This window comes from Embiotoca jacksoni, unplaced genomic scaffold (assembly GCF_022577435.1).
Source record: "Embiotoca jacksoni isolate LCO1_2020_lvr unplaced genomic scaffold, fEmbJac1.0.p SCAF_14, whole genome shotgun sequence".
NCBI classification, from domain to species: domain Eukaryota; kingdom Metazoa; phylum Chordata; class Actinopteri; family Embiotocidae; genus Embiotoca; species Embiotoca jacksoni.
Genome location: NW_027185274.1, coordinates 14,425,527 through 14,440,420, shown reverse-complemented (window position 1 = coordinate 14,440,420; position 14,894 = coordinate 14,425,527). Strand labels below are relative to the sequence as shown.

The 14,894-nt window shown below is 43.7% G+C and overlaps 1 protein-coding gene across 1 annotated transcript; it reads right to left on the bottom strand.

Annotated features, from left to right (window-relative positions):
- Positions 1-166: 166 nt before the first annotated feature.
- Positions 167-9,913, bottom strand: bmp16 (bone morphogenetic protein 16). The gene is made up of 3 exons (XM_069148138.1): positions 9,290-9,913; positions 3,659-4,023; positions 167-2,671 (listed from the first exon to the last, which is right to left on the bottom strand). Exons 2-3 carry the CDS (start codon positions 4,014-4,016, stop codon positions 1,599-1,601), a joined length of 1,431 nt encoding a protein of 476 aa, XP_069004239.1. The 5' UTR covers positions 4,017-4,023; positions 9,290-9,913; the 3' UTR covers positions 167-1,598.
- Between the last annotated feature and the right edge of the window lie 4,981 nt (positions 9,914-14,894).

Below are 14,894 nucleotides of genomic sequence, written 5' to 3'. Positions count from 1 at the left end.
TATCGTATACACAAAACTTAAGATCTTTGCTCTCTTTGTGAGGTTTTGGGTTCTTGTTTCCTTCCTTTGCTTTGGCATGTGAAAACTGTATGCAAAGCCTTTAATACATTTGGGCTGTGGAAAAAGAAAAAAAGAAGGTTGAAGCAAATGAAACGTCACTTCACAGTTGTGCTGTTTGCTCTGTTTATTAGAGGTATATTGTCAAACATTTTACAAGCTGTTGCTTAAATGTTTCCATCTAGAGAGAAAAATGCAACACTGAAAAACATTTACAAAGCTCAGCAGAGAACACTTTTAAAGCCCCTGTTTGAAAGGCACGAAAGTCCCAGTTTTAATATCAGTCCTCCTTTTTTTGGTATTCTTGACACATGCAGACACAACTAGCGGAGACACCTGTTGTTACACACTTCAGTAGCTACAATACATAGAGCTTTCCATTGAATTGTTAGTTGAGCTTTTAAAAGGCAACACCACTTATGTCTCTATCATGTGCGTGTTGTACACCAAAATGTGTGCAATGATGAGGTGGGAAGTAACACAGACTGTTAATTCAAAACACTGAACATTTGTATGTGTAAAGCTACCATACTTCATGGGGACGGCAGGCTTTCAGTTTGCTGTATGCTCTGTTGAGTGCAGGTATCTTAAATATTTTCAAGATTAAATACATCATATTGCTGCTATTTTAAATATATAATGTGTTTTTTAAGTTAGAATCGCCATTCAGTGGAATTATCTATAATCACAAGACAACCATGACTTGGATTTTCTTGACGTCTGCAAAAGAAATTTACAAAAAAGTCTCTTTTTTTAAATAATAGTGATAGTAGTACATTCAAATAATAGCATAATAGTTCTTCAGCATTGTTGTTGCGATGTAGGGGTGCTTGTAAGGGACGGTCTGTCATTATATTAGCTTTCATAAAAACAGATGAACCCTATTTATTGGGTTCAAAATACGGCACAAACAGCACTCACACAACGTTTAGATGCCATACTGGTGCCATCGTCATATTGCTAATGGTGTCAGTCATCAGTACGTCCATCCGAAAGATACAGAGTTGTGCAAACCCTGCTCCAGAGCTTAAAATGTATATGATCACATGTGCACATGCCAGTCAGACAGCTTTATCGGAGCTAGATGGTTGGCAAACGTAAAATACACCATATTGATGTTAAAGCGTCAGTTGATGGTGTATACAGGTGCATCATTGCTAAATGGGGAAAAGTAAAAGTAATTCATAGCAGTTTACCTGTGTCTTTTCTCTGCCTCATTGTCTAATCATTCATCCTGCTGTATGTCAGAGTCCGTTTGTTTCTCTCACTCGTTTCTACTTTTTTCTATGTCTGACGTCTTTTCTTGCTCCTGGTACTGATGATTTAGCTGCTATATCCATTTCCCTTATCTCCCTCCTCCCCACTCATCCTTCTTATGCTGCTACATTTGTCTCTATCAGTCTCTCTGTCTGTTTGCAGTTAGCTGGCTGCTACAGTCTCTTCTTCCCACCATCTGCCTTTTCATGCTTCTGTTTTTTCCTATTTCCACGCTGCTCCTCCGTCCGCGTGAGAGCATCTTTGGGTTTGAGTTGTCCAGCCCACTACCGACAGCCGCAGCCCTCCACCACCATGTCCTGATAATTCTTCAGCACGACTCGGTCTTGAGGGTCCAAGTAGAGCAGGGCAATGGGGCTGAGGGAGGTGGGGACGCAGCAGGCCCGGGGCACTGCTCCGTTTACAGAGTTTACCAGAGTTTGCACCATGGCATGGCTGGAGGAGTTCATGTGGTCGGCCAAAGGAAAGCGACACTCTCCGAGGCAGAAGAAGGCATCGTAGCCGCTGGGTGCAATGATCCACTTGTGCCAGCCCACGTCGTTGAAATCTACATATAGATTGTGACGGCGGCATCTGTTACGGGAAAGGCGTTTCAGTTTCGCAGCACGGCCACCATTTCTTTTCACCCTTCCACGTTCATTCCAGCTGACCCCTCCTTTCTCAACCCCCCAGCCCGGCACAGTAGACCCCGTTTTTTTGGCCTTTTCCCAGGTTTGGTCTCTATTGCGGCCCTTGCTGCTGTTCCTGGCCACTTTTTTCGTCCCTTTCCTCCCTCTCATCCTCTGGACATTACCAGGGGTTTTCCTGCCATGTTTGACTAAAGGCTCCCCGCGGCCATCATGACTATAAGTCACCAAGAGGGGTCTCTCTTGGGCCCAGCTGTGATCGTCCTGGCCCACGGACCTGCATACCCTCAGGTGTCCCTCTTTGTGTTTCTCTGTCTTTTCTTCACTTGCAGCAGAGGAGAGGCTCTCCTCAGGAAGTGAGGTGGAGCCGTTTTCAGGTCTGACCTCCAGGACGAAGCCCAGGCTGCCTTTGACAGCATGGGCCTTGTGGACGAGCTCTGCATTGAGGCTAAAAGCCTCCCAGAAACCACTTGCTTTGTGGCTGTGGAGGCGAGTGGTGAGTAACCTTGTCTCCAGCAGAGTGGGCTCAGGCTCATGGTGTTCAGAGAGGTATAGATTTAGTCTGTGGGGCCCAGGGCCCAGGGAGTCTCTGTCACTGCGTAGGAGCCGAAGCTCAGCGGAGAGCACCCTCTCATCCTGAGGGATGGAAGAGATATTGAAGGATATGTGCACTCTCGTGTGATCCTCTGCTATGGGACTGTCTCCAAAGGGCTCTAAGAGGAGGAGAGACAAGGGAATGCAGGAGTTTAGTAGGGTTTAGACTTACGCTTTATTTAACTGAGGACCACCTGGTTCTTGAATGATGTCAAAAGCAGGAAAATGATCACACTATCTAAAAATAACAGTAAATAAATTAAAACCCCCTCCACGTGGTAAATGTTTCTTCTGTTGGATTTTTGAGCGTCTGCAAATTTCTTTGGGAATTTCCACATCTGAACCTCAATATTAACTAATATCAGTCTGTGCATTATCAATTCATTAGTTGGCATTTCTTGTAGAAGACAGCCGTTATGAATTCCATTTGCACTGCCACAGAAAAACACAATCTATCTCTGACATGACCCTCCAGATTAGATTAAATAACTCCAGGTGTGTTCGGGTGTCACTTTCTCAGTTTGGAGCAAACAGTCCTGACAAACAGGCATCTCCAGTCTTAGACCATGAATGTGCAACTAATAATAAGAGCATGAACTGTGTTGAATAGAGGCAATAAATCCACTACAGAACGCCGGTTTCTTCTCAAGAACTCTTTAATTTGATGCTCATATTCCCGCACTGCATATGCTGGAATTATTGGAAAATTGTAGGCAACTGTGGAGGGTCAAGAGCAAATGTTTGTCCTGGTGAACCTTAACAGGTAACCCAGCCATGATCAGAAGGCCAAGACAAAGACTCCAGAGAGTCCAGGACAAAATCCCCATCAGAGTGAGATATATGTGTCTAAGCATGCTCTCAAATGTTTTGAAAGAGGACTTCCTCATCTAAGAGAGTAGAAATGAATCTTATTTATGAGTTTAGATTATTAAAAGGCGAGTCAGTAAACATCTGCGGCTGTCATATATTGAATGTATGGCTGCTCAAAGAAGTCCACAGAATGAACAGCCTCCCTGAAACTAAAGTTCAAAGGTCAAGGTCAGCTCAATTATACATCCACAGAAATAGGTTGACGGCATGGCATCTCGATGTGTCAGTAAACTTACCGCTGTGGTGAAAGCTGCGTACAGTGTTGGCCTGCTGGATGTGCTGGCTGGGGAAACTAAATGAAGGATCCTCCACCAGATGGTACTGCTGCTGGTGGAAGCGGTAGAGATCCAGGAGGTACCGGGGTGCTGGCACTCCAGGCCGTGGGTCTGGCTGAGACTGCAGGCCGAGCCGGCTCAGGAGGAGAGTCTGGATGGTCTGAGCCAGACTGGGATCCAGGAGTGATGGCAGGCCTGACAAGGAAGGTGCGGAGGAGACCCTGCCATGATCGATCTCGCTGGTGTCTCCACCCTGGCGACCAGACGAGGCTTGAGGTAGCAGCAGGACCATGAGGAGCAGGAGGTTAGCAGGGAACATGGTGGACCTGGGGGGAGATAGGGAGGACAGGTGATGCGGTGGACAAAAGAAGAAAGGTGTGTTAAATTTATGTACAAAAATGTAAGTCATATGACATAATGACAAAGTATTAAGTATTGGTTTAGAAATCTGCAAAAGAGATAGCCCCTACGAAATGCTCCTGGACTCTGTATATCATGCTCATGTCTTCTTCTTCCTGGACACACTAGTTTCTCATTAGTCTTCAGCCTTCATGTGGCATATGTTCAAGAAGTTTACTGTCTACATATCCATATGAAGTTGTATGCTTATTGCTCCTGGCTGTAGAAACAGTGCTACTTTGTTTTTTCTTTGTTAATTTATGACAAGCTTCTTACTCCCGAGGACCATATATCTCATAGGACACCTCGGGTGGAGTAATTAAAGCGTCTCTGTGTGTTAATCATGCTGCGTGTTCATGTGTGAAAGAGCTCATAGTGCTGTGTATCAAAAACATCTAGCATTAATCAAAGGCCGTGGACTCCAATGACACGTAATGGAGTTGTAGAGGCCTGATGCAATGACGGGTAACCAATTTTTTTTTCTTCTCCTCTCTTCCTTTTCAAATCACTGGAGAATGTTCATATTGAAGCATTCAGCAGCTTTCCATAACTGTGACTGTGTATAAGTGAAGAGGGCAGAAATCTTTTAATTCAAGGTCTAATTAAATTTAGCCTTTATTTGCAGGTATATTCAGGACGAATATTAGATCTTAATAGAACATACAGATCTGATTGAATGCTGTTCTCACTGATACTCGCATACAAAGAAACCTCAGACAACCTTTATAGTTCAGATGTACTTGTTGTCTCATGCTGATGAGTGAATTTAGTCTGATTTCAGGGTTAAATCCTGCATTTATTTAGAATTTTGTTGGTGGCAAAACTCATTTGTTTATGTTTGGATTAACTATCTTCAAAAGCATTACATTACAGCAATTATCGCTGTTTGACTTTGGACTCCTGCAGGCCAGGAGGATAATTGCACTTTGAAGAATATGGACATACCTTCTATAGGAATGTGAACAAAGCAAGTGACAGCTTGTCTCGTTTTGGAGAGATTGACAAGAACTGTCAGAAGGGAAAGAGAAGAGCTTTGCCTGGATATAGAAGGAAAGGAAAGACATCAATTTGAATTGTATGAAAAGTATGAGCTATTCGCTGATATGCAATATGTTGCCATTACAGTTCAAATAAATATTAAAATGAACTATTTTAAAAGATTATAATGAATCTTGATCTAAAATTTGCTAATGCATAAAAATGTCACATCGTCTCATGAACTGTAGAAGTTGGGTTTGAGATGCAATGCCTTTTTTACATACAGAAAATGAAAAGGAAGAGCACAGAAGAGGGTCAATCTGGTGCAGTGGGTTCTAATGAGAAGCAAATTTATGATGGAAAATAGAGTTCAGCTAATGTAATGCTACCAACAATCTGTCCCTGACCAACAATCAGTCTCTTCATCAAAGAAACTCTATGCTCAACTCCTGTGGTTTGCACATTGGGTCCTTTTGAACCTCTGTTGGTTACCTAAACACCCCATTTATGAGTTCAAATTATTGAAATTGAAAAAGATCACTTTCATGTTCATTATTGGGAAAAACCCACAACAGGGTTGTTATGGCTACACTCGGCTGTGTTGGGAAGGTTAAGCCCCATTCAGCTTACTCCAAACAAGTGCTCACCTTATCTCCCGCCATGACTATCCTCAGCGCGGGAACACGAGCACAGACGCAGGGGTCACTCAATTGCTACTGCAACCTTGCTGACACCCTGCGTCTCTGTACTACAGGTGTTAATAACTAGAGAGAGTAATTAGAAACCAGCAAGGTAACGGCCCTCTTGACCTGAGGAGGTAGAGGTGATGTGTTAAGAGGTCAGTGCAAAGGTGTAAAACCTATTGACTGGAGAGAAACAAAACAATCTGAACTGCAAATGAACTCAACTGCCACACAGGAGAGTAAAATGGAATCATGTACCCCATGTCGCCCCTGCTGACTGGACAAATGCTTTTTCGACATCTGAATCACTGTCTATCAGAGTACTTCTATCTAAGATTTCTGTTATCTCTTTTTTGTCCGAGTGCTCACATATCTCACATATCTCTCATTCTCGCCTCTATCTCTTATCTCATCTCTCTTAGGGACAGAGAATCAATTAAGCCCTCTAAAGCGAAATAACTGAGGTGTTTATGGCTGAGTGAACACATAATGGTGCTGTAATGAGCACTAATCTCACCACACTGTCAGAAAAGGGGTTAAAAGGAGGTCACGGGTGTGAAGGTGTGTACATTCTTATGCGTGCGTGTTGTTCTATGGTACGTGGTTTAAAGGGCAGGCCTGGGAAAGTAAGACACCTCCAAGCGTGGGATTGTTGGTAGCTATCCATTCAATTATTGCAGCCACACCCAGGGCTGTTTCACCTGAGGAAACGCAGCAGAGGACAATTACAGATTAGACACTCTACAGGACAGCCTCTCCCTTATATTGTGGAGGCTTGTAAAGCAGATTAAGAACAACAACACCACCTCTCTCCTGTACTTTCTTCACCGACTAAACCTCCCAGGGGACTGAGGTACAAAGGTTCAGTTGTCACTCCAGAAGGTGTGTTGCAGCCTGAGCGAGGCAGAGAAACACAGATGAAGAGAGAGCCAGAGGTTGCAAACTGTGGACAGCTTGCCCTACATCACTTTGACACATACGGCCTCTCTCTTCTCCCTGGGTGTCTGTGTTATGACTGGTTCTATATAATTTAAACAGGACAAAGAGGATCCAGCGGTAATTTACCATCCTTATGTCATGTGTATCAGGGTGCCACCCGCACCAACGTCCACTCATTCCGGCTTGCCAGAAAAACTGACAGTTTTATGATCACAACCCCCCAGTTACGACTTTTTTTTTTTTTTTTTTTTTTAATCTTTTCCTCCCTGGTATGAATCTGGCCTCAACATGGACCAATGAAATGTTCTCGGAGGACAAAGTAAGAGAGCTGTACGATGAATGGGTCAGGGATGAGGTGAGGTGAAGGTTTAGAGTTCAGCGGCTGTGATTGAGCGTCGTTTCCCTGCATGTGTGCATGCACGTAGCTCAGCCTATTAGACATATTAGAAGTGCCTTGACCTCCCGAGCAGACAGTAGCGTGACCCTGGCGTGCGGCAGACGGGTGTCGTTGCTGGTCTGCCCCGTGTCTTTCTGAACTCACTGATTAAAACCTCTGACGTCCGTTTCTCTCTCTGCCTCTCTTTTTATCTGTTTATTTCAAACCCTGCTCCCTTTCCTCTTCCTCCTTCCTCTTTGCATTCCTTGAACTTTGTCCTTTTGCTTGTCGTCTGTGTTGTCATACAGTACTCTATGTAACTGCATTCTTTTTTTCTCCCATACCATCTTATAATTCAGCCTCCCATGTGCCTCAATGTTCTTTCTTCGCTTTCTTCCTCCTCAGTCTTTCGTTCCCTCTCTCTCCCCCTTTTTTTTTTGTAATCTTGTTCCTTTTTCCTAGGTCTTAAATGAATGGTGTTTTTGCGGAAGAGTGCGGCAGACTGTTGCCAGGCCAGGGGGCCTGAGTGTCACGGCAGCCGGCTGATTTATCCACTGCCGCTGTCTTCATGTTACGCCTGGTCCCTCAACTTTCCCTTCCTGTTGTTCTTCCCGTGTTTCTTTTCCCAAATTCCTCCTCTCACTCTCCCTGATCCCCCCCCACCCCCCCCACCCCACTTCCAGCTCTCATTTTTCTATGCTGCTGTCTTATTCTCTTAGAACATGATACATGCAGCGCCCATGCCACAGGGTTTTAGTGCTCTGAGCTAACTCAAATACATGAAAATATGTCATGTCAGACAGCCTCATGAGCCAAAACATGATGTACAGTGTACACATACACACCTGAGAATAGTTATGAGGATACATCTGTATTCACTGCTGCTCTTTTTCCACAGCGGGCTTTTATGCTGTTGCAAATAAAGTGAGCATACATGCCATAGTCAGTATAATTAACTGTGAGGTTATGGCTGCACCATACTCCCCATGCTTAACTAGTCATTAATGCATGACTCTGAGCTGTGGAGTTAATATATAATGGGGGTGATGTGAAAAATGTTCGAAACAGTTGCGAGTGCAGTTGTGGTTCTGCTTTCTGAGGCGGAACAGATGAAATCATTAGAACAATATTCCAGGTCGGCTGCTGTGTGGTTTTATTGGACTCTATTAGAACAGCACTCTAATTCATTGCAGCTGGACTGATTAGCAGGCTAATGACCCACATGTCAAATATCCATTTCTGTTCTACACACACGCAGACACAAACGTGTGTCCACGCAAAGAGCAGTTAAACACATGCTAGCAGCCAGGCTACGTATACACACACACACACACACACACACACACACATGTAAGCGCACGCCAACACGTATAACTGTGGAGGAGCTGGTTTGGAAATGTGTTGGAACAGTTGGAAATAGACTTAGACGCACACACACAGACAGACAGACAGACAGACAGACAGTTTTGGTGTGTGCAGACATCCAGGAGTCGGGTGAACCTGGTGCTTTCTTGCACTGACTGAGCAGGTATCACATCTACACACGCGCACACGCACTTTATTTTGTGTGAAGTTTCATTTGTGTGTCGTTTCAACCGAGCATCATTAGGTCACCATGTGTTTGCAGCTCATCTCTTTCATCCTTGCACGGCTCTTTTCTTTCAGACTGGGATGCTCGGCGGTCTCAGTGTCACAAGTGCATTGTGGTTAACAGGAGGCCCCGCTGAGGCACAACGCTGCAACAGCATCAGTGGAAATACTGACATATCTACCCCATGACTGCCGAAAGCTCAGAGACTGCTCTCGTTGTGCGTCTGACAGCTGAACCGATGTGAAATACAGAACAAAAACACACCTCTGCTTTTCCCATTAAAGCTGCTGAGCATTAACACTGATTCATTCATACTGTGTATGTTGCAGCGGCGGGGAGTTACGTTATGCTCTTTGAACTCATAATGGGCACATTATTCTCGGGCAAGTTGCTTACCGGACAAGATTTTGATTGAGCAATGCCGTGTGCCAGCAGTGTATGCATGTTCATGAGTGTGTGTGTGCATTTTTCCCCAGAGTGACTAATGGTTTCAGCAGTGCAGTTCCTGTGGCCTGTGGCTTGACAGACAGATGTGTGTGGTGTGTGTGTGTGTGTGTGTGTGTGAGAGAGAGAGAGAGAGAGAGAGAAGAGAGAGAGAGAGAGAAGGATAAGGATGTTGTACTCACGTCCAGGTGTGGTGGGATGTATGCAGAGTCCATGGTTTATCCTTGAGCTCCAGTGTTACGATCCCTCGGCTCCCGCTCCCGCTCCTTTGGACAGAATGGACAAAGTGGACTATTTACCTCTCTCTCTCTCTCTCTTTTTACCTCTCAGAGCAGCCAGTGCCTGTCTCTCCTATGTCTCCTATGTGAATGGACTGTCGGTAATGCGGCTTGCTCCATGTCTTTCTCGCCTCTCTGCTCCCTCGCTTAGCTTCTCATCCTGTTGTCAGTGTCAGATAAGCAAACTCTTAAAAACATCCACCGGCTTCCCCTCTGCCTGCCTGCCTGACCTCTGCTAGTAGGCAACTCCCTTTCTCTATTGCCTGCACTTCCACTGGTTGTTTGAAACAGGCGGGTGCTGCCGCTGGACGCTGCAGGAGGAGAAATGAGTTGTGTCTGTCTGTCTGTACTGTATCACTGGCAGCAACTCCCTCTAGTTCCTAAACCTCCTTACTATGTGTCTCTCCTTTCCTCTCTACTCTGTTCCTCCCTTTTGTATCTCCACCCCCTTTCCTCTCTCTCTTCTACACACACCTCCACCACACACACACACACACACACACACACACACACACACACACACACACACACACACACACACACACACACACACACTTTTTTCCCTAATACGAAGTGTCCAGCTGGTAAACTCAGTTTAACTCTAATTGACTTTCCTGGCCACTCAGATCCTCTCAAATAGTGATGTCACTAAGTCCAGCCCCAGTACATTTACAGGCTGTTATCTCTGTGGGACACACACACACACACACACACACACACACACACACACATGAGTCCAAACACTCATAGACATTCTAATGGACACACAGTCACACTAAAAGGGAACCAACGTACATCTTTACACACATGCATTCATCTGAGGTCAGCACACACAAGCAGACTGATTATCATCCACATTTCCTCCTTTAACAGACTCACCTGCCGCGTTTCGTTGGCACCATTTTACTTTTCGGCCAACATGCTCGCAGACAGTCCCGCCGTCATTATAAATACGAGGCCCCATGACACTGAATGAGAGCACACAGATTCAATATATGAATGGATGACTCATAAGACCGGCCATGAAGTCACCACGGTTGAGTTTCATGATTGGATGGAAGTAAACGTTGAGGTAAAGGGAAGAAAAAAAAAAAGGGAAAAAAAAAACCAGGCTGTACTTCACTACGGGTTGAAGCAAGGTGCATCTGTCCTTCCAGCGCAAAGCGGGTGGCGGGGGGGAATTTGTATTCATGGGGTGGGCCCATGAGAAAACGTCTCTTTAGGATGCACCGTCTCACATATTAGATCTCATCTGGAGAACCACTTGCCCACGTCCCTCTGCTCCTCCTCTCTGTCCCCTCCACTTGCTCTTCCAGTCCACTCTCGTACAAACGCACAAAAAAAAACTCATCCTCAGACCTCATTCATCCCAAGGCTGAGTAATTGCTCCAGTGCAGAACAACTTCACACACAAACACACACACACACTCTTCTCTTGCAACACACACACACACACACACACACACACACACACACACACACACTTGCGTTACCAGGCTGGTTGTTATCAGATTCAGGATGCTTGTATAAATTACAATAATCCTCAAAAACTGAGAGAAGTAATTACGTGATGTGAGAAATATATTCAATTGCCCGTGTGCACCTTCGCACACATCCTCCTCTGCTGTCAGCAGCTGCAACTAAAACATCTGACATACAGAACTGACCTTCAGAGTCCAAATCATAGTTTCAAACATTCCGCGTATAAGTCCTTGATTAAAGCAGCAAACTCCGACCAACTCCACCTGACCTTTGACCTTCCTGAAGAAGGAATTTATTTTTGGGGTTAGTTTAGGTATTTTTGGCATTTGCCATCTCTAAACAAAGTCAGCAACGCACCATCAGTCCGGGCAGTATGTCTCAGACCAGCACTTTTTCTTTGTCATTTTGTTTTTGAGAGTGGCTCTGACCTGTGTACACATCATTAGTTAAGCTTTCTTTATCTCTAGCAGAGAGTTAGACGAGAAGCTCATTATCACTCTTATACTTTACTGGAGGATGATTATTCTAATTCAGCATAAAAATTATGGACAGGAGGAAATATAAATTTTTAAATTACTGTTTATGGTACTGCTGTGCATTTTAAAACAATAAACAGGTATAATATGTTCACCGATAAGCTTTAGACGTGTCGGTAGGCACATTTTTGAACTTTTGATTGCTAGTTTTACTGTCTAACCTGGAGGCTGATCAGCTGCCAACTGTGGCTTCATTAAGCCCAGACATAATGATGCTATTGATCTCCTCAACTAACACTACAAATACAGTGAATAAGTACATTTGCCCAAATGTTACTTGATCTGTTCCTTATATGTGAGCTAGAAGTTAGAAAGCTACAAATGTAATCCAGTTTACTGTCGCATTCATTGTAGGTCCTACTGAATATGATGTCAGCCATCAAAAGGCTGATTTCGGGCAAAAAAATGCTGCTTATTCTTTTATTAGTCATAAGTAAAGACCAGGTCTTGCTCCAGTCTGATACCCCGTGCCTCCTTATATTAGTATGTTCACTTCATCTATTGTCAGTTCTTAACCTTCCCTCTCAAAACCCCCTTTTTTCTTTTTCCTCCTGTCCTTTTCTGTTATTACAGGGGGGAGGTGGGGGGGGGGGGGGGGGGGAGAGACGAAGATGAGAAGCTATGAAGTCCCCGAGCTACTAACCGTCCTGACATATCATCAATCTGTTCATCCCCTTGTACTCTACTCCATTTCATCCCACCTCCATCTCCACAATATCTGCCATTCCAGTTAAAACAATGTGCTTGCTGGTCCGAGTTGGTTACCTGACTTTTTATGGGTTTTTGATTTGATCTCCTGCTTTTAGTTCCAGACTTCTTTTGGTTTTTGTTCATTTCAGTATGAAGTGAAAATCAAAAAGCAGATTTGCGAGTTTTCGGTAATCAATCAATTTTTCGATGAAAAAATTTTGTGTCATGAAAAGCCTTCCTTGTTAATGCATTTTGGGGAAATGTTAATGCATTTTAGAGTTAAAAAAAACATGCTTAAGTTACACTATATTGTCCAAACCCAGAAGACAAAACAGTAAGAAAACATAGACACTATTAAAGCGCAATCTCACAAAGTCTTGAACGCACCACAAGGGAGAGTCTCTTAAACCTTACTGACCCACAGATGGCCCTGTCATTATACTTATGTTAAGCTGCCAAACTTTAGAACTAATTTAAACCCAAGTTTCCAAAGCTGTCAAAAGTGTCAGGATATATTTAGGGAAAAAGACATTCAGAATATCTCAAATCATCTCAATCATTTCGCTGGAATTAGCTGATAAAGAATACAAAACAGAATATGTGTGATACCTTAAGACACACGGTTTAGCCTTTAAGACAACTTTTCAACTTTAAAGTGTAAAGTGACAAAACATGACTAAAACATGACATGTTTCACTGCAGTTTTTAAAGTTGTACAAATATGGATAACTAAACATTAAAGGTTTCAGACATTGTAGCTCAGCCACAGCTCTGACTTTCCTGAGTGCCTTCTCAAAATGAGCTGTAATCCCATCCTCCAGCTTTCCCATCCTCTGGAAAAGCTGTCGGCTGCCTGTCCCGCTGACTTCCGACGGGGGTGGAGAGACACTTTTAAAGTAATACCTCACCGCCCTCTTAACAAGCTGTCCATCCGTCCTGCATCCCAGTGTTCCCACCTCCATACTGCTCCATCCCTCCATGGACACAGAAAGTGAGGCCTCATCAGGAGAGGAGGAGGAGGATTTATTCCCTTTTCAACCGCCTCTCCTTTTTTTCTCTTTCAGTAAATTGTCACACATAATAACTCATTGATCAACATGATCATCAGTCAATCGGTAACAGTGGGAAGGACAATGTTAAACCTGGATAGAAGGGTGACTGTCCTCATAGGAATACAAGGAACACTCACACACACACACACACACACACACACACACACTCACACACACACACACACACACACACACACACACACACACACACACACACACACCAATTCAAGTGTGTGTGTGTGTGTGTGTGTGTGTGTGTGTGTGTGTGTGTGTGTGTGTGTGTGTGTGTGGTAAATACTTCGAAGCTGATAACATGGGAATTTATGAGTCACTTTATCCCGTCAATAAATGTCTCAACAATCCACATTATCTGTGTTCAACTAAACATTTGCTTTTCACAAAACTGTTGATTGTCACTCAAATTTAAATATATTGAAAATAATAGTGATGGATTTTTGTTTTCTTGACAGTTTATAATTATCTATATGTACAAGTGCATCGACAGTACAGCTTTTATCTGTCACTGTGATCATGATCTTATTGCTGTTGTAACCTAATACAGTTACGAGTGATATTAATTCAAAACAAATGTACTTTATCAAAAAGCTTTCAGTGCAAGCACTGCAGTTCTGCTGACATGTATACAAGAGCAACTGTTTTATATGTCACTATTTCAGTGTCTCTAAAAAGTTGCAGTTAAAAAACTTGTAAGACAGAATCATCATATTATTTATCAGAGTCAGGTCAGGGTTAAGTCTGCAGCTGCAATGGCTCTGATCTCACAGGGGGTGGACTAGGCATGCATTACTCCCAGGCAGAACTAGCAGACAAACAGCAAAGTTTACTGGGTCACTGAAAAGAGAAAAGATTGGGCAACAGGCGAGCAATCTAACCAGACAACCACGTCCAAAGGGCCACAAACATGCAGGCAGAACAAAGCCTTACAGATACTCTGCACTTTCTAAAAATCATGTATGTTGAGTCAACTCACACTGCATGTAGGCCTCTACTCACAGGACGTCTGTGCTAAGGCTGCACATTCACAGCATTTCATTGAACGTGTACATGGAACCTCGAATGGGTTCTTCTTCTTCTTCTGGATCTTAAGCAGACCTGATGTCTTGCTGTACATCACTGCCTGTTACGGGGGGACAGAACAGAACAGTTTGTCCCATGAATGTAATTAAGTTTGTCATTGGTAATTCCAATAAAGTTCTATGTAAAGAAGTCGTGTGTCCTCAACAAAGAGAAAAACAGCTTCAAATGGGAAGTGTGTTGTCACCCAGCCCGGTATCACAACAAAGTGTGTAATACACCTGACAGGCCATGATATCAGTGTCCGAATCACAATTTGCCTCGCCTTGTCATTAAAACCATGTGGTTAAGTTTAGGAAAAGAAAACCATGTGATTAGGGTTAGGCACAAAAACTACTTGGTCACGTTGAGGAAAGCATCGCTTTCTTACTCACTTCACCCTTCTCCTGGGTGAAAGTCCGAGGTTTGTTCCTTCCAATTACGCCCAACTTTAGTTCTCCTGTACTTTGTCACATGACCTCTTTCTTGTACTTTTCATGCCGTGGCGAGGAAAAACGTGACACTGACACAGTATCCTCTAGTGGACAAATGAAGGTATTGCACGCTTTGGCGTTATTCTGGGTTGTGTCACCAGAGCTCAGTTCGTTCATAGATTCTGTCTCCACAATAACTTGTCAGTCTGTGCCATGTTTGTTATTGTTTGCTTTTGTGACT